The sequence below is a fragment of the Balaenoptera physalus genome (assembly GCF_965194825.1).
Source record: "Balaenoptera physalus genome assembly, chromosome: 1".
NCBI lineage: Eukaryota > Metazoa > Chordata > Mammalia > Artiodactyla > Balaenopteridae > Balaenoptera > Balaenoptera physalus.
The window spans coordinates 118329722-118350606 of NC_138882.1; the positions used below are offsets into that span (position 1 = coordinate 118329722).

At 34.1% G+C, this 20885-nt stretch overlaps 1 protein-coding gene across 3 annotated transcripts in view; it reads right to left on the reverse strand.

Annotated features, from left to right (window-relative positions):
• PKN2 (protein kinase N2) overlaps positions 1-20683 on the reverse strand; it is a 126183-nt gene extending 105500 nt beyond the window's left edge. For 2 of the 3 annotated variants that reach the window (XM_082476745.1, XM_082476744.1), the window contains exon 1: positions 20262-20683. Coding sequence is in view for 1 of the 3 variants with exons in the window: in XM_082476744.1 (XP_082332870.1) it covers positions 20262-20309 (48 nt within the window). In the remaining 2 variants the exon portion in view is untranslated. Of the gene's footprint in view, positions 1-13978; positions 14052-20261 lie in introns of all 3 variants that reach the window. The other variant, XM_082476746.1, reaches the window with a different exon arrangement.
• Between the last annotated feature and the right edge of the window lie 202 nt (positions 20684-20885).

Sequence of the window (20885 nt, forward strand, 5' to 3'; positions counted from 1 at the left end):
AGTGAAAAGAGCATCAGTTTAGATTTAGATAGAGCTAGTTTCAAATTCCAGTTGGGCTAACTTGCTATGTAACATGAACAAGTAATTTTATTTCTCTATGCCTATACAATATACAATAGCCAAGATATGGAAGCAACTCAAGCACCTATCAATAGATGAATGGATAAAGAAGATGAGGTGTGTGTATATATATATATGTGTGTGTATATATATATATATATATATATATATATATATAATGGAACATTACTCTGTCATAAAAAAATGAAATCTTGTCGTTTTAACTACATGAATGGACCTAGACGGTATTATGCTAAGTGAAATAAGACAGAGGAGAACAAATACTATGTGATTTTACCCATATGTGGAATCTAAAAAATAAAACAAATGAACAAACAACAAAATGGAAAGAGTTATAGATACAGAAAGCAAACAGGTGGTTGCCAGAGGGGAGGGGGCGAAGGGGAGGAAAAAAATAGGTGAGGGAGATTAAGAAGTACAAACTTCCAGCTGCAAAATAAATGAGTCATAGGTATGAAATGTACAATTTGAGGAATATCGTCAATAACTATGTAATATCTTTGTATGGTGACATATCCTAACTAGACTTATTGGGGTGATCATTTGAAATGTACAGAAATACCAAAGCACTATGTTGTGTAATAAGAACTACCATAGTGTTATAGGTCAATTGTATTTTCAAAAACAAGCAAATGAACTCATAGAAAAAGAGATCAGATTTGTGGTTACCAGAGGTGAGGGGTGGAAGGAGAAGAAAAAGTTATTAAAAATAGTTATAAAACTATCTGCATGCTTTAGACTTTATTGTAATACATGAAAATAATTACCATATTATTAGCATAAATTAAAACTACCACTTTAAAAAGTATCTCTCACTATACATTTTAAAAGACAAGAATTTGGTTACTCATGATGATGAGGAAGGTTAGACAAGAATACTTATTGAGTGCCCACTAAGTATCAGGCACATAAAGTAATAAATGCTTTATTTCATGTAATTTACATAAATAAACCAAGGAAGCAGAAGGGGGATGAGGAGTGCTGGAAGGTAGGGTGGGAAGTACTGCTACTTTTATATAAGATAATCAAGGAAATGCTCTCTCTCTCATAAGGTATTATTTAACGGGGATTTTAGTATATTTTAATTCATAAATCATTTTTCTACTCAAAATATCACTGCATCAGTAGTCAAAGATTTCCCCGGCTAAACTACCTAAGAAGTCATCCCTTTAAATTGGTATATTCATGAACAGAATACAAAATATTTCAAACACCATGCTGCAAGTTAAATTCCCCCAAAGAAAAGATCCAACAACTATTAAACAGAAAACAGTTTTCAACTGAAACTACGATACCTCATGAAAACTAAGCATTTGAGAGCTTTCATTTGCTTTTCTCTTAGCTCTTTGAGTTAAAATATCTTTCATCATACGAGAAAGAAGTCATAACTGACTAAAAAACTTTTAAGTGGTGAAATCTGCATATTCCAAGTAAAAGGAGTAAATATGATATAAAGGAAAGCTATTTTTTTAAAAATAGGCTTTATTTCTTAGAGCAGTGTTAGGTTCACAGCAAAATTGAGTCGAAGTTCATAAAGCTATTTTTTAAAAGTTTACATTCTTTACATCTTTTTGGCTGTTGACCTCAAAGAATAAAAACAGCACAATGCCTTATTTCTCGAGCTGTTGACAAAAGTTTAGAACCAGCAAATGTATCAAGGCCAATTTCAATTATTAAATAATGTGCCTGTTAAAATAGAAAAAAAAAACCAAGAAACATAATTTTGGGCAGCCTTCTAAATGAAAAATAGGAACTTTTATTTAATTTTCCCTGCCTGCATGCATTTGGTTCCCATTATCCCACTCTCCTGGAACATCTTTTTCTCTTAATAAAATTCCACCTATCCCTTGAGCCAGTTTAAATTTCACCTGCTCCCTAAAGTTTATGTTAAAGTGACCACTCCCTTCTCTTAAGTCCTATAGCAACTGCCTGTACAACTCACTTAGAAATTGCGTGTGACCTCCAGTCATCTCTTCCATTGCTATCCTGAAATATAATTTAAATCTTGGACCAGTAACTATTCATGATGGTCTTAGCAACTGAATTTAGTTTCTAAAGCACCACTGTCAGTGAATAGTCCCTAACCACATGCAGCTGTGTATATTTAAATTTAAATTAAACTAAAAAGACAGTTCCTCAGTTGCACTAGCCACAATTTACATATGGCCAGTAGCTACTATATAGGGCAATAACCAAAATGATATATAACATTTCTACCATCCCAGTAAGTATTATTGAAGAATGCTGTTCTAAAGGGTAGTGGCCAGGTCCAATATTCATTTGTATATACTATAGTTCTTAACATAGTACCTGAATATGGTAGGCACTTCAATATTTGATTTAATAAAGACAAATTACTGTAGTGGAAGAGATGGTCCTACAAACATGTCTTGTTTGATTAGAAGTCTTTTAAGAATTTAAACAAATATTTTAAAATTTAGAGTATATCTCCCCCCAAAAAGGCAATGAGAGCCCATATGGAAACAACCACAGCCAAGAAATGATTGACACCAACTGCTTTTATACTTGCAGATTCCACATTGTGTGTATGTTCCCTACATTCACCTGCTTCACTATTTTGTTACTTGCCTAGATCCTGAAGGCATGTTAGTTGCGACGTCTGCTCTATATTCCATGGACATTTAAAAATTATTTTTTATTAACTAATATAAGAATTAATTTTGATCAGTTTTCTAAAGCTATAAATAGTGTACTTTAAACTGAATGGCTCCAGTTTGATACATAATCCTTTCAACAATGCAAGCCCTTAAGTAAACTGTTCTTTTTATATAAACGAAAGGTTCTGAATAAGAAATTTTCATACAGTGTCTAGTTGGCAATGCCTGAATCATAAGAATTAATCACTTTTCAGGGAGAGCCTTTCAAATACATGTCTTAATAATGTAACTTCTGAAATTAATTTTTTTAAAACGTTCCTTTGGGGACTACTGAAATAAAGAGAATGTGTCTATTTTAACTTCACAATAATACCAAAATTCATTTGCTCAAATATGATTACAACAGTAGGTACACAATGGCATTCCTATTGACTGAATTAATGAATTATATCCTTGCCTAGATATGAAAAAACTTGTTGCAAGTATCACCAGATAAAAACAAAATGTTAGTGTTCAAATAGTGAACTGTGAAATTCTGGTTTTATAACTCTTTCCTGAACTAAATATTTGTTATTTGTTTTTTGCTATTTGTAGGTGTTTTATGGTATCTACATACATTAGATTTTAAAAATTATCTACTTTCCTCAGCTTCAGCCACTTCTCATTATCACACCAGCTCATTATCTGTAACTGCAGAAAGCCAAGTTATTAACAGAAAAACAAAAGTTTCTGTTTTACAAAGAGCTGGAATGTGAACTGGTATCCTTTCTTAGCTCAACTCCAATAATTAAGCCTAAAAAGATATCTTTTCCAGAGTTGCTTATTGTCAATATCACTCCCTTCTCTTTCTACAAGATCAGAACAAACAACAGCCTAAGTTTTTGCTCCTTAATACTAGTTCTAACTAAAAATTGTTTTTAAACTGATGCAATAACAGTTAAAAGTTCCGATATGGAAAAAGTCATTTGATAGATTTTTAAAAATGAGATTAGATCAATTTCCTTTTACTTCTGAAAAGAAATACATGAACCATTATTCTAAGAAATGAGGAGTTTTATTTTTGGCTTACAGTCTTTCAAATAATATACTCATGGAATTAATAAAAAGTTTTAAAAATTACTTTTAAAATGCTAGATTTAAATGAGCTCTCAAGCTCAAGCACTTATTCAGCAATTAAAATAATTTCTAAACGTAGCCAGCAGGTTCAAAAACAGTTTCATGTATTTTAAAATATCCTGTGATACATTTTTAAAAAGTAATCTAAAAAGATAAGTCAACAAACTGGTATTAATAAAAACACACAACACAGAGTAATAAAGGGAATGACACACACACGCACGCACACACGCGCACACACACACACCACCTGCCCCTCCAGTTCTCTAAAGATGGCATTTGAGGTTGTCAGCAAAAAAAAAGCTTCATCTGATTTCAGTGATAGTAAAAATGCTTAAGAATACAGTACAGAATTTCTAGTTAACAATACTGTATAGTATATTAGAAAGTAGCTAAGAGAGATCTTATGGAAGTTCTCATCATAAGAAAAGAAAAATTTGTAACTATGTGTGATGATGATGTTAACTAGATTTGTTGTGATAATCATTTAGCAACATATACATGTATCAAATTGTTATGTTGTATACCTAAAACTATTACAATGTTATACGGCAATTATATCTTGATAAAAAAATAAAATTTAAAATTTAAAATACAGAATTTCTAGAATAAGTTGTTTTAAGAGCTCAACATGAAGAAACTGAACAAATTACTACTAATCATCGTTTGCTGTCTTCTACACCTGAGATAATTAAACTCCAACTCCTAAAAGCGAACACAACACATACTCTCCTAACTAACAGAATAATGGATATAAAATATGATTTCAAACTCAGTCTACTTTCCTGTAAATCTCTGATATATACAGATATATACACTTTACATATTTTTAATATATTAAACTTCTAAGACATTGTTTACTTCACTTGAAAACCAATTTAACATTCATTCAGCACAAAGTACTTTAATACTTTCCAGTCAGAGTGTGAACCCAAACCTCTTGACTCACTGCAAAAAATGTCTTTAAACAGACATAATTATTTTCTAAACAAAACTAAAACATTTCTTTATTCAAATATAAATAAAAATATTTCCATAATCCACAAGAGACTTTTCTGTCTTCCTTAAATTTAAGGTATTAAAATAAGCCTGTGCATTCATTATACAGCACTGTTCAAGAGAACTTTCTGTGATGATCGAAATGTTCTATATATCAATGCTGTCCATATGGCAGTCACTAGCCACATGTGACTACTGGGCACTTAAAATGTGGCTAATGTGAATGAAGAATTAAATTTTAAATTTTATTTAATTTCAATTAATTTAAACTTTAATAGCTACATATGACTAGTGGCTACTGCACTGAACAACAGTTATACCCTATCAAACGATCACAACTAGGTACAATACCTCAGTACAATATATATTAAAAGAAGAGCATCAAAGGAAGCAACCCAAGTGTCCATTAATGGACGAATAAACAAAATGTGGTATATACACACAACGGAATATTATTCAGGCTTAAAAAGGAAAGAAATTTATGCTATAACAAAGATGAACCTTGAAGACATTATGCTAAGTGAAATAAGCCAGTCACAAAAAAGATATACACAGCATGATTTCACTTATATGTCAAATTCATAGCAACAGAAAGTAGAAGAGTTTTTGCCAGGACCTGAGGAAAGGGGGTAGTGAGAAGTTAGTGTTTAATGGGTACAGTTTCAGCTTTCCAAGATGAAAAGAGTTCTACAGATGGATGGTGGTGATAGTTGTACAACACGGTGGATGTACTTAATGCCACTGAGCTATACACTTAAAAATGATTACGATGGTAAATGTTATGTGCATTTTACCACAATTAAAAAACTTTCTTAAAAGCATCATAATCTGACCAAATAAGTACTTCTGATAAAAGAGTTAACTAGAAATCTAAAGTCACCAAAAAAGGAAATACAGTGCTTTTTTTACAGAAGAAAACATCACATTTGCTGAAAAATAGTTATAGTAACCCCATTAGGAATCAAGTTGTATTACATTATCCCACTATAGCCAAGAGCTGAGCATTTTACTTCTACAGGATCTAGGTGGACAGAGAATATTGTCTTTTTTAAGAAGGCACAAGGTTAGACAGAGTAAAGTCAAAGCTGAATTACGAAGTATTGATACTTAGTGTTTTGTTGTTTGGTTTGGTTTGGTTTTAGGCACTGGCAATAGAGCTGGCCTTGAGCGAGTCACATATTGAGCAACAAGAAAAACAGAACCCAGAAATACATTCAGTTAACTATATAGCTATTTTCACCTTCTTTAGAAGATAAGATGAACTCTATTTTAGTGGTAGGGTATAATAAAAGTACAGTTCTCAGATTGTAAAGAGCATAGCAAGGAAAAACTAGGGTAGGGATGAGAATACTACCACTAATAAGAAATTACTTAGGCACAAGAAAGAAGGATAAAATTAATGTAGGTAACAAAAACAAATAGATCATCCTTTTTCTCACAAATCTATCTGAATGTATTCAGGCCCAAATGCTATGATCAGTAGAAGTGTTAACACGTTACAACAAAATATTTTAGGAAAGTTATTAGATGCTCAAGTGGAAAAGGGCTTATAAAATGAAGTTTATTCTAAGGTGTTTTAAAAACTTTTTTATTTAAAGCAGTTTATTACTGTAAGATATTTGCCCCCACAAACAAACTAGAAATAAGGGCAGACTAAATTTTAACATCAGAGAGATATGTATCATTCCTTTAAAAGATATAAAATGAGTAACTTTTCAGTGCACTAATATGTCTCATGCACATAAAATACCTTGCAAGTCGATATTGTGGGTAACATGATTGCCCTATTTTAACATATATAATTTATAAATATAGAAAACATCACTCAACTTCATTAGTAATAAATTCTTTAAATGATTTTTAAATTATGTATAAACTTTAAACCATGATAAACTCTCCAGAAGTTACACACTACTACTGCTGGAATCACTATACCTCTACAGTATTTTTATGTTATAAAAATTCTACAAAGGACTTTGATACTACCGTGAATACTCACAACTAGGTGGCAAACTATATATTGCCTTTATAGTTGTTCTGTTCTCTTGAAAAAAAAATGACATTCAATTTTAAAATAGCTTTAAAAATGTTAACCATTTTTTAAGCATAGTAAAGAAAAAGATTACAACTTTAAAAGTTAATAAAACTAGAATTGTATAGAGTACTAAAATGAGGGATAGGAGTCAGAAAATAATGGTTTAGGTTAAAGCAGGCATTGGCTGAGTAAACATGAACACCTGTAAACTGGGTATAATAATTCCTCCCTATGCCTAACTAAAAGGGTCATCTTAAGAATCAACTGAAATAATACATATAAAAGTGCTTTATAACTCAAAAATGCTTCACAAACATAGAGTGATATTGCTATTAGTAATATTACTCATATTTTTTCAACATCTTCCTCTTTATTTTGTATGAGGTAACCAACCAACACCAGTTTCATTTCTATAATTACCATTACAGTACAGTAAAATAAAGACTATCTGCCATCTTGCTAACTTCAAAGAAAAGAAAAGGAAAGGAAAGGTCCACTTTTTTTTTTTTTTTGAGATTTAGTCAAGTGGTTTTTTTTTTAGGGATTTGATAAATAAGAATTTTACTTTAGATCTGATATTTAAGATTTCCAATCCTTAAAAGGACAAACCAAAACTAAGTGTAGAATTTTGTATAGAGTTCTATGAGGTTTTAACACAATGAAAACATATACCAGAACAAAAATTTATAGTAAAATGGACTCTCCTGATGCTGGAGTGCAAAGACAAGGTTTCCATAGCAACAAAATGAAAAGTCAATTATTCTAACCAATAAACAACAAATAATTGGACATTTACTATAACTTACACATCAAAGCTCAAACATATTCTATTAGAGTTGATATTATTTATTAATATTCAGAAGTATATTACCACAAGTCTGTTTCTCCAGTGCTGAAATGTGAGGGACCATTTTGGAATTTGTAGATATATAACCTTAGTTCAAATTTATAAAAAGTCCAAAAGCCTCTAGGAAAGGACAAAATAAGGATCTGAACTTATTTAAACTGCTTCATGAAATCTCTGAATTGTTCTATTGCTCAATATTTACAATGCGTATTTTTTGCATGACAAATAACAGACTCTTAAATGAAAGCTCAATCCTAGAAGTTCATCATTTATCAAACTATCATTTTCTTATTATTCTTACACACATAACTTCAGCATACTGATAATTTAAATTAAGACAATCATGGAAATACACACATCTTTCAGATAGCTATCCTCATTATACCCTCTATGAAGCAAAAGAGGAAAGAAAAGAGGGGAAAACAACATATGAAGTATGATCAGTTCTCTAGATCTCTTATGCCCAACTTCAGCCAGACTGTCAACCACAAAACTTAAATATTTAAAGAAAAATGAAGTAATCCTAAAATATAAACCTGCAGGGGAAGGATTACTGTTTACTATATACCAGGAACTTTATGTACATCATTTAAAAAAATACATCAGGGAAATGCAAATCAAAACCACAATGACATATCACTTCACACCGGTCAGAATGGCTATCATCAAAAAGAACACAAATAACAAAAGACAGAAAAAGAAAAATATCATATGATACTGCTTACATGCAGAATCTAAAAAAAAAAAAAAAAAAGATACAAATGAACTTATTTACAAAACAGAAACAGACTCACAGACTTAGAGAACTAACTTATGGTTACCAGGGTGGAAAGGTGTGGGGGAGGAAGAGTTAAGGAGTTTGGGATTGACATGTACAAGCTGCTATATTTAAAATGGATAACCAATAAGGACCTACTGTATAGTGCAGAGAACTCTGCTCAATATTATGTAGCAACCTAAATGGGAAAAGAATTTGAAAAAGAATAGATACATGTATATTTATAACTGAATCACTCTGCTGTACACCTGAAACACAACACTGTTAATCAACTATATTCCAACATAAAATAAATTTCAAACAAAAAAACAAATGCTGGCGAGCATGTGGAGAAAAGGGAACCCTCATACACTGTTGGTGGGAATGTAAATTGGTGCAGCCACTGTACAAAACAGTATGGAGGTTTCTCAAAAAACTAAAGATTGAACTACACATGACCCAGTAACTCCACTCCTGGCTATGTATCCGAAAAAAACAAAAACATTAATTCTAAAAGATGCATACACCCCAGTGTTCATAGCAGCATTATTTACCGTTGCCAAGATATGCAAGCTACCTAAGTGTCCATCCACAGATGAATGGATAAAGAAGCTGTGGTATATATACAATGGACTACTACTCAACCATAAAAAAGAATGAAATTTTGCCATTTGCAGCAACATGGATAGACTTGGAGGGTATTATGCTAAGTGAAATAAGTCAGACAAAGACAAACACTGTATGACATCACTTACATATGGAATATAAAAAATACAACAAACTAGTGAATATAACAAAAAAGAATCAGACTCACTGATATAGAGAACAAATCAGTGGTTACCAGTGGAGAGAGGGGAGGAGGTAAGGGCAATACAGGGGTAGGGGATTAAGAGGTACAAACTATTATGTATAATATAAACTACAAGGAAATACTGTACAACATAGGGAATATAGCCAATATTTTATAATAACTATAAATGGAGTATAACCTTTAAAAATTGTAAATCACTATATTGTACACCTGTAACTTGCATAATATTGCACATCAACTATACTTCAATTAAAAAAAACCTTACAATAGCCCTGAGCCAGAAATTATCACCATTTTTATAAGAAAACTTGCCTCATGGAGCTAAATAACCCACCAACTCAGACAGCTAATTTGTGCTAAATATGGGATTTAAACCTAGGTCTGTATGATTTCAAAACTTTACCTACTAGACCGGTGATTTCAACTAGGCCTTAAAATTACTGATCAGTAAATTTCCAAAAAGAAATTTGGCAGATATATATAAGATTACTGATTTATTATTTTGCCAGTTAGAATATAACTAACAATTATTCTAATCATTTCTTAAAAGAGAGTACATTTGGACATCAAGAATGTAAGGATATAAAGAGAAGCAGAAACAGCAAAATCTCAGAATGGAGTACAGTCCACATCTCTACTTATAAACTGGCAACTTTATATAGACATATACAGAATACATACTCATACAACATTGTCCTTAGGGTGAAAATATCATCATGAACAGCACTGGTCCGTGACCTACTAGTTGTAACATGCTTAAGTATCTTCAAAAAAAAATGCATACTTTTAAAACTCAACAAGGCTTCCTTTTCTTTACGTACCAAACTGATAATGCATCAAGAACTGATAGGGTCAAGTATCTTTATTGTCACAGGCACTTCTAACTGACAGGCTCATTAGTAGATAAAAGAACACTTCCCCGCTCCTCAAGGCTCCCAAGAGAACAAAAAATTAGATAACTTTTACTGATACAGCAAGAAATAAGTTTTGCTGTTTACAAGTATACCTGTTTTCTAAGGAGGACTGATTCCTTTAATATATAAGGTCTTGTCTGATGAACACTTGAGGAGCTTGGCTCTGTCTTTTGAGAGGAAGAATTTGAGGGAACTGAACTGTTCTTCTTTAGGGAGAGAAGAATTTGGAGTTTTGATGGCAAATAAGAAAGAAAGGATTGAAGAATAGACAGGAAGTTGAGGAGAGAGGAGCCAACCATGGTATATGAAACTGGGTATACTATGGGGGAAAGGACTAAGTGAAATATAAGTATCTTTGCTGAAACCAATTAACTTGTTACATGCCTATAAACATGTGTAGAAACAGAAACCCAGGAAGCAGAGGGTGCCCTGAGAATTTAAGTGCTTCCCACCAGGAAAACAGAAATCTTGGGGAGACTTTGGATTTCCATAGGCCATAAGATTGTGGGTTCAAGCCTATCCTACCTAGAGCTTGAAGGTAAGATTTGCCCTTCAGATCAACTAGCTAGTCATCAAGAATAATCCTAATGAAAAAGCAAACATTGGCATTGTTGAGAGAGAAGGAATGATATAAAATAAGAGATGCTGCACAAAGTGAAAGGCCAGGGTAAGAACCTGAGCAGACAGGAGATAGGGGGTGGTTACTGGAGTGGGGTGAGTCTGGGAAAAGGAGGAGCAGAGAAAAATGCCAAAAGAAGAAAGAGAAACTACAGTATATGGGTTAAGAGGCATTTGTCCTCTCAAGTCAGAGAGCATCTTGGTTCATGCCAATTATGTGACCATGGAGGTTATTTCCTTTAAAGTTTTGCTTTCTTGCCTATAAAGTAGAGATAATAGTACAACTTCAGTAGAATTGTCTTAAGGATTCAGTGAAATAACATCAATATAAATTAGTTATAATTTGTTTTTAATAATATAAAAAATTGCTATTTTTATTATTACTTGCTTCAGTTGTATCTAGACTTTGTTTCTTCTGTCAGTAGAAAATTCTCGGTCTGAGATGAGGAACTAAATTATTACGACTAAAGGTAATGAACTTAATATCATGTACGTGTCAAGTGGCCCTACCCAAAGAAAAACGACGCAATGCCATTCTGCTCCCTCAAAAAGACCATAACAGAAGCAGGAAAAAAGTTTTAGGTAATAAACTTAAAATCTGGGGACTTTTAGACATGAGCCTGTTATTTATTCAACAGACATTAACAAGTAGCTACTATGTACAAGTTGCTCTGCTAAGGACTAAAAGCGTAAAGGTGAAGACAGGACATATAGTTCTTTTTGTCAAAGATTTTAAGCATTCAACACAGCAGAGAAAATGAGGTAGGATGCAAACAACTATGGTGCAATACAATGTATGGTAAAAGCCACGAGATAGAAAATATCCTACGTAAGTTTTGAGGAGACATTATACATGACTAGGGGAAAATAAGAAAAAAAATTAAAAAGCAGATCTAAACTAGGCCCTAAAGAAACATTCCAGTTGAAAAAAATAAAACAATAAAATACAGACAGAATATAGGTGAGGAAAAATCACTAATCATGGTGTGACTAAAAAATAGGCTGTTTGCATTAAAAGAGTTAAGAATTAAAAGGTATTTAAAAAGGGGGGCTTCCCTGGTGGCACAGTGGTTAAGAATCGCCTGCCAATGCAGAGGACACGGGTTCGAGCCCTGGTCCGGGAAAATCCCACATGCCGTGGAGCAACTAAGCTTGTGCGCAACAACTACTGAACCTATGCTCTAGAGCCCACAAGCCACAACCACTGAGCCTGCATGCCACAACTACTGAAGCCTGTGTGCCTAGAGCCCATGCTCCGCAACAAGAGAAGCCACTGCAATGAGAAGCAACGAGGAGCAGCCCCTGCTCGCCGCAACCAGAGAAAGCCCGCGAGCAGCAATGAAGACCCAATGCAGCCAAAAATAAATAAATTAAAAGAAAAAAGAAAGAAAGAAAGAAAATCCTCCACGGGATTGCCTTTGCACCTGCGTCAAAAACAAATTAAAAAAAAAAAAAGGTATTTTGGGGCCACGGCAATGACAGCTTCCAGCTCTGAGCTAAGGAATTAGGACTGTATCTCACAAGCAGTCAGGAGTCACTGAACGCTGCAGACAACTTCTGAATCTAGCAGCTGTACATAGTCTAAACAAAAACAGAATGAGACTGAAGAAGTAGAGGTGGAATATCAAGATATTATAATCATCCAAATGATAATGAGAGCCCAAACTTGGGCAGTGGCAAAGCAATGAATGAATTCAATTTACATAAATAGAAGAATCAACTGAAGAGGCTGAGACAGCAGTCAAATAAAAGTGACCAGCAGATCTTTCTAACACGGGCAACAAGAGAAAGAATGATCACCTTCCGAAATGCAGACAAGTCAGATGTAGTAAACGGGTCATAGAATTAGTCATAGAAATCAGTCATTTATTTATTAAGCATTATTTATTCAAGCATATATCAAGTGTAAGCCATATGTCAGGTGCTAGGGGCATAAAACTGAGTAAGACCTAGTTCCTGTCCTGAAAGTGGGAGATACACATATAATTTAACAGTTAATTGCCATATTGGATGATATATTCAATCACAGGAGCTGCAAAATGAGAAGTAGGCTAATTTGCCAATGGATCAAAATGCTACATGACCAATCACTAAATTTACTTATTTATTAAAAATGTACCTTAAGTAAAAGTCTTGACTATATGATATGAACATATTTATATATTCAACAAATACATTTTTCTTAGTGGAATTTTGAAGAGTGCCCAATTTGTCAAAAGTTTTTTAAGCATACCATCAATAAATTTAACAAAAATTAAATTTAAATTTTTTTTCATCAACAGATATCACAGCAATGGCAAGAACTGCATTTAGGATTCCAGGTGTGTAAATACCAGTAAATTCTGCAAGAGAAGATTATTTTCTATTTTATATCCAGTATTAAATCTGATCAGCTACAGCACTTTATTGACAAGCTATGCATATAACTGAATAACCAATTCATATAATTCTAGACTTGGAATATATTGTCCTTCAAATGAAAGAATAAAATATTAATAATTAGTAATAGTAATAAATTTGCACTGAAAAGATATGGAGTGGGAAAATAAGCAACTGATGAACTATTTACATATATAATTTACACTATTTATTTCTAAATTTACCCTTTGAGTCAAATAACATTTGAGTGCCTAGTATGTGTTAAACAATACAATATTTTATACAACTTCCTATAGTTGTTCCTGTGGATACTTTGTAAATCCATGAGTCATAAACTGTATAACTTTACCCTTTCTATACCAAACCTAGACTAGATATTAAGTGCAGGCTTGCTGATCACAATGATGTAAATGATTTTCAATGTTTGCCAAAAAGGTAAAACACTTAAAACTGTCCCTCCCACAAACCCCCAAAAGAAAGTGAAAAGACAAGTTACAAACTGAGATAAGACATTCACAATACACACAAAGGATTTATATGAGGAATATAAAGAACTCTTACAAATCAATTTAAAAAACACAGAAAAATAGGCAAGACTCATGAACAGAAATTTCACTGAAGAGGAAACATAAAAGGCCAGTAAACATTAAAAAAAAAAATGTTCTACATCAGTGATGATCAGGAAAATGCAAATCAAGACCATTTGATGAGATCACATTTTACACTCTTCTGATTTGTAAAAATTAAAAGACAATATCATATGTCAGAAAGGATAGATGACCAAGGGATCTTTTATCTCTTACCTGCTGACAAACTATAAATTGGCACAACCACACTGCAAGCTGGGCATTACCCTGTGAGGCAACAATTCTACATCTGGGTATATAATTAATAGAAACTCTTACATATATGCAATAAGAAAGAATGCACAGAACATCCATAGTCATCGTTCTCAATTACAAAAGCCAGAAAATAAATAAATGCCCAACAAGGAAGAGTCAGTGGATAAATATCCAAATAACCAATAAGGGGAGAGTTGAATATTTTACTCATTGAAATATCACACAGCAATTAAAATGAGTGATTACAGCAACATACAATAATATGGTTAAATCAGCAATAGTAAGTGAAAAATCAAGTTTGGAGAGATTATATTGAACACAATTATATAAAAACAACTAAATAAGAGATATAACTTTTAGAATTGTATATCCAACAAAACTAAATGCAAAGAAAGAGAATGAACACAGGACTCAGGATGATGGTTACTTTGGATGACAAGAATGTGGAGGTAGGGGGATGGAATGAAGAAAAACCATGTATAGGTTAAGTTCCTAGCTTTTAGGGGGAGTTGGGGAGTGAGTGGTGGTCCATGGGTGTTTATTACAATGATATATGGATGGATAATGATTAATCCAAACCAGTATACCTAAGGTTTAATAAAAGGAAAAAAAATCTGAAAATTTAATGAAATTTGTTCAATGAAAATTCTGAAACAGACAAAACAAGCACCTCCTTAGAGAATCTCTAGGGAAACAACTATAGGAAAGGGAAAACAATATGATTAATTGTAAAATATATGATATTTAGCATACGTATTGGGTGGTAAGTATATTTTCTATAATCTAAAATAAATTCTAAATTCTATAATAACAACTTTCCAATAAATTATGATGTTTGTAAGCCAGGGCAGTAAAGCTTCAACCAATTAGAAAAAGTAAACCATTGCCAAGTTCCTAAAATAGATAAATCCTAATAACAGTATATATTATGTAATTCTTGTCTATCAGTTCATCTCTATAACACGACACCAACAGTTACCTTCAAATCTAAGGTGTTTACCATCAAATACACTCCTCCCAGGCTTTCCTGTTCTTCATTTTTAACAGACAATATTTATGTATATAATGTTACACAAATTTAATTTTTCTGAGATTGTGAAAAACTAAATGTGACAACAGAGCTAGTTTCAAATAAGATTTCATTAGATAAAATTAAGAGAAACTAGACATGTATCAAAATAAATGTTCTCTATTTCTGCTTTTCTAAGATATTAGAAGTTTACTTTTTCATTAGTATGTTTTTCTCAGTCAAGATTTTAAGTATCTTTTTAAAGCTTTTAACTAGTTTCGACTTTCTTTGTTGCCAAGTTTGAACTCTGCTGCATATCAAAAGTTATTCATATTAAATGTTACATGATTTCTGTCATACTCTAATTAGAGTAAAATTGGTTTTTGAAATACAGTAGACATTTGACAACTGTTCAACAGAGTACACAGTACTAGAAAATGATGTAAAATTAACTACTCTGTTCAAATATCACATATGCTTCTGGAAGTAACATTATTTTAAGTGATATTCATCTCTCTACTAATTAGAGATGATCGAAAAACATGATCATTTTAGAGCCATCATTTTATAATACCAGTTTCAGCACAAAGACTTACTCAAAATAAAAATATTTTGAGATAAAAAAGTCAATAAAGCTAGTTTGATCCACTTATCTAGAACTAGTGGCAATTTTTTTTTAACCTACAGCTATTTCTATCTTAAAACTCTATGAACCTCATTTTTCTTTACAATTCTAATAAGTAAAATAGGATACAGAAGGGAGGAAAAATATCAAATCAGTATGTTGTATACCTTAAAATCACACATTGTATGTCAAATATATCTCAATTTTTTTACAAAAGGGAGGAAAAAGAGGAAATGGACTCAAATGCCATGGGACTTATAAGTTGGAAAAGCTCGTCAATTACTCTGACAGAACTATGAGCACCTTCTATTTTCTTTGATGCTTTTCTGCATTTTCCAGATTTTTCTAGAATACACTTGTATTACATTGATAATTTGAAAAAAAACTGTAAAATGTGTCTTACCCATCTACCTACTTTCTCATGCTACATTCCCCCAACTCATGCTAGTCTTAATCCTCCCAACACAGACACCTTCTACGTTCCAGTATCACTGCAAAATTAGATGCCATCTCCTAATTTCCCATCAAATGTGTAAAAGAAAAGGGTGCTGTATGTAGATATAACTAGTGCAGAAATCCCTTTTGAACTTTTTAAGGGAATATTTTTGGGACAAGGGATTAGAAATGTAAATTAAAGAAAACTAAGTAATTTCTTAAGTCAATGATCATAGTCAACTTTTAACAGTCAAGACATTTCTCATCCTAGGTAACAAATGGAGCCTTCTCATCAATGTACTGTGTACCTACTCAGTGCCAAACACATAGCTTGGTTACATAGCTTAAAATTTTAAAGCAAAGTTTATTTTATGGACAGTCTACAGAGAAACATGAAATCTTTTGGAAGGTTTTGGGTGAACATTTGACAACTTTCATCAGAAACTTAATTGTTAAATGAAGAAAACCTGCAAAAATGTTATTGTACTGTTATTCTTTGTAGAATGTTATACCTTATTTGCAATAATAAAGCACTGTTAAATTATAGACTACCAAATAAAATGTGGAAATCACTTTCCCTTGTTAGAGAGGAACCTAACAAGTAGTATAAAGTTTATATTAAAGTTAACTCTGGTTAACTACATTTTGGGCCAATTTTTAAAAAGTTCACTCATTTACAATATTGGAATGCAAAACATTTATGGGTCCACATATTACAAAATGGTGTAGTCGAAAAGATATAAATCCAAATTCAAACTCAGACTTACATTGTGCACATGAATGACTGACTTAACTATTCCTGAACTTAGTTTCCTGATCTGTAAAATGGAAATAACACTCACTTTATTGGATTGTTTTAAAGATTACATAAGGTACACAGGGTACCAAGTACAATGTCTAACATACAGCAGATAATCAAGAAAGGTTATTTGTACTCTCCTCTAGAAAGTGAAAGCCATATCCTGTCATCTTTATGCCCTCCAATATACCTTTGGTAGCTACTCAATAAAGGTTTCTTGAAATGAATCCCTGTAACTTAAGACCAGCTACCTCAACCTTCCACTTGAGCAAGTCACCTCTACCTAAATAAATTCTGCTGAGAATGGAATTCAAGATTCCCAACACTTTATTAGCTATTTTGACGAAGATGAATATGCGATAATCAACATGGTAACTTTATAAGTATGCTACTCAATATTTGGGGCTGCACTCTACAAAATTACTGTTGTAGCCAACATTTTCATTTTGAGATTCTTTATATAGTTTTCATTAACTCAGTTTCCTTGAAAATAAACTTTAATTTCTTTGGCCTCACGAAAGTATCGCACTCATTTTCCCACTACACTTCAAATAAAAAACAAGAGAACTTGACATAACAAGTTAATTACAAGAGATAAAAATTAGAAATCGCCAACTAAGTTTATGTTTTTTAACAGCCTATTTTTATTTTTACCACAGCAAATATTCTTCCTTACACATTGAAGCCTCTAGCCTTCAAAGTTTGTGTATACTTTATTAATGATTCCTTGTTGAATGTCTCCTAAATTACTAACAAGAGTTAGAAACATTACATTATACAGAAATATTACAATAATTAACAAGACTGTGGTTTCAGATTTTCTTTGTCTTTCCACAATCAAAAGTTATTAATAAGCCAATTCCACCTCAAGTAAAGTATTTCAAATTCTGCCATACAATTCGAAAATTAATTTTTTACATGTAGGATATACAATGTTTCTAAATAAATAAGTATCAATTTCATTAAAAGAAGTTGTAACATGTAACTTCCAGAGTGAGAAAAGATATGGCAAAGTAACAATTTCAACTAAACAATTTAAAAACTTGCTACACAAATTACTATTTAATTACTTAAAATCTGTATGGCAGAAAAGCATTAAGAACCTCACATTAAACAACTTTTCAATTTAAATAAATTCAAACAACTTAGAAGGTTTTTAAAAACTGGTTCTCCAAACAAGTTTGATAAATATTTGGTTACTATATTCTAGTTTCATGACCCAATGAAATAATAAAATGTTTGAACAGATGCATATACTTGGTGAAGCAAATTTTATCATGGTTCATCTTGAGTGCTGATATAAATAATATTTTCAATTATTTTAATAAACATGATAAAGTCCAAATGCAATAACTTTTATTAGAATTGGGAGTCAAATACACCAAGAAAAATGTCCTGGATATACATGACAACCTAAAATGTAACACTTATTAAAAACTATTCTTTTTCTGGAGGGGGTTACATTTTAGTTTATTTAAAAGTCTAACTTTAGATTGGACGTTCCCCTAGTTTGGTCCCATTTTTTAAATACTCATATTTAAATATTCCTATTTATTTGACTTGCTTCTTTGTTATTGTAAAAAATGGTCTTATTAAAAGTCCCTAAATGTTATACTTAATATACATGAAAATATATTTTCACATTCAGTACCAAAATAAGAGTTTTTTATGTCAACTTTCTATAAAATACAAATAAGGATGCCAAATACTTTATGATTCTGAAGCCACTCCACTCAAGGAAAAATTCTCCTGTTATTTTCATGGCTTTTTTTCAGTCAGAAGTAAAATATGCTTTTCAAATTTCAAGACTAGGCAATGGAAAGCATTTCTGATGTGCCTCAAACTTCATTTCAAAAGCTCACGTAAAGTAATAAAACAATAAATTCCATTCATTTAGCAAATTGGTATGCTGGAAGACTTCCTTAGAAAAGGCTAAGAGTAATTAAAACACTATATAGCAACATGTGCAATAATACGAAATTCAGCCTTGCATTTCCAAAGGATTCCAAATTTGCAAAAGTGCATTGATATACCTTGTTGAAATCTATTTTTATGGAGGAAATATCGAGTATTATAACAATGCCTTCAAGCTTACATCTAACTGCACAATAAATCAAGCTAATATAGGAATTTATCGAAAATACATTTAAACAGCAAAAAATTTAGAAGCAATTGAATTTTGAAATCATCAAGAATGAACACTTCAGAGTGTCTAGATTCAGCCTTCTCAAAAAAATTAACTGCCCAACACGCAAAAACGAATGTAAGTAGGCTATTTTTTTTTTCTCTTAACTCCCATCTCAATCTTCGAGTAGCTAAAAGACTATATTTAAACAAACCAAAATAAGTTTAAGTCAAAGAACAAGCATGAAACTTTAATCCAGATGTAAACATCTCTGGGACACTCCAAAGTAAAGAAAAATAAACCCAATAAGGTAGCGCACATACCCTGCACATCAAAGAGACCTAAACACCAAAATCGTGCCTACATCATCAAATATTTAGCTGGAAAATGGGAAGAATAATATTGCTACTCAACGTGGACTTTAATTAAGGGATCTATTTTGTTCACATCTTCTGCAAGCATGTGGTGTCCAACATTTTCCCTTAGTCGACTGCTTTGCCGTTTGTAAACAACTTCTGTAGTTCTTTTTTGGTATTCAAACAGGAGGGAAAATGAAAGCCTGAAAAGCATCAGCATCTGAGCTTCCGGATCTGAGCCGGGAATAGCTGAAAAGGGGACCATGTAACTATCACTTGGTAAAAAGGAAATAAAAGGGTTAGCCCTCAAAATAAAAGAAAGAAATTTAGTCACCTAAAGAGGGTTGGTGAAGTGAAGCCAACATTTGGTGAGACACTTTTTTTTGTTTTTTGTGTTTTCTTTAAAAAAAAAAAAAAAAAACCTTGTCTGGGGGCTGGAAGTTATGGGGGCGCTCTTTGTGCAGAGTCGGAGGGGAAGGGGAGGGACGAGAAAACAGCTTGGGAGTCATTCAAAGTTGTTTAAGGAGCGGTGTTCGAGGGAAAGGCGGGGCGGGGCCCGGCCCGCAGGAGGTAGGGGGCGCCAGGGGTGGCGGCTCTGACACCAGGGAGGGGGCGGCGAACTGGCCGCCCCGGGGACCGGGTGAGAGCCGACTCCGGCCGCAGGATGGGGTCCCTCTGGTAGGCAGAGTCAAATTAAATTGGTGGCAGGCCAGGGCTCCGGCGGGGGCAGAGGCTCTGGTTCCAGAAGGAAGCGGCTCCCGAGTGACATCCCCGAGTTTCCTCACTTAGCGGGCTAGGGGCGCGGCGGCCGCACGGCTCCCCTCGGCCCCCTACCCCGCGCCAGACTCTCTCCGTCTGCTCTGCCAGCGCCTCGCGCACGGGCCGCGGCCCTTACCTGCAGCTCCGTGAGCAGAATCTCCCCCCGTTCGGGGTTGGACGCCATTGCGCTCCGCTCTGGACTCCACACCTGGACGCGGCCGCTGCTGGCGGGCGAAGGGAGAAGGCGGGACGGGATCCGGGGTGGGGGGTGAGGAGCGGGGAGAGAAAGAAAAAAACCTAGGGATTCATGGAGGCGCAGCCCCTGCTGGAGGCGCGGCTTATTTCGCCCGGTTCTTGGAGAGCGGCGGGGAGCCGGGACACTCGTAGCGGGCTCCCCCTCGCCGTCGCCCGCCCGCGCTGGACTCTCTTGCTCAGTCGCTGCCTCAGGGAGACGCCAGGAGCCGCCTCGAACCTCTCGGTGCGGGGCTGTGCGGCCGCGGCGGCAGCTCCTCCTGTCGCACCATTTGGCTGTCACCGCGTCGCAAAAGCGGCCTCACTTGGCGGCTGCCAGGGCACGTGACGGCCGCGGCCGCCGCCTCCCGCCGGGTGAAGGAGGTGGGGCGGAGGGGACCCCGAGGGCGGGAGCGGGGCGGGGCGGCTTCCGACCAGGCTCCGCGGCGGGGACTGCCATTGGACCCGGCCGGGGTGAAAAGGGGGGAGCGGACGGGGCTCGCGTCTCCTGGGAAGCGGGAAGAGGAAG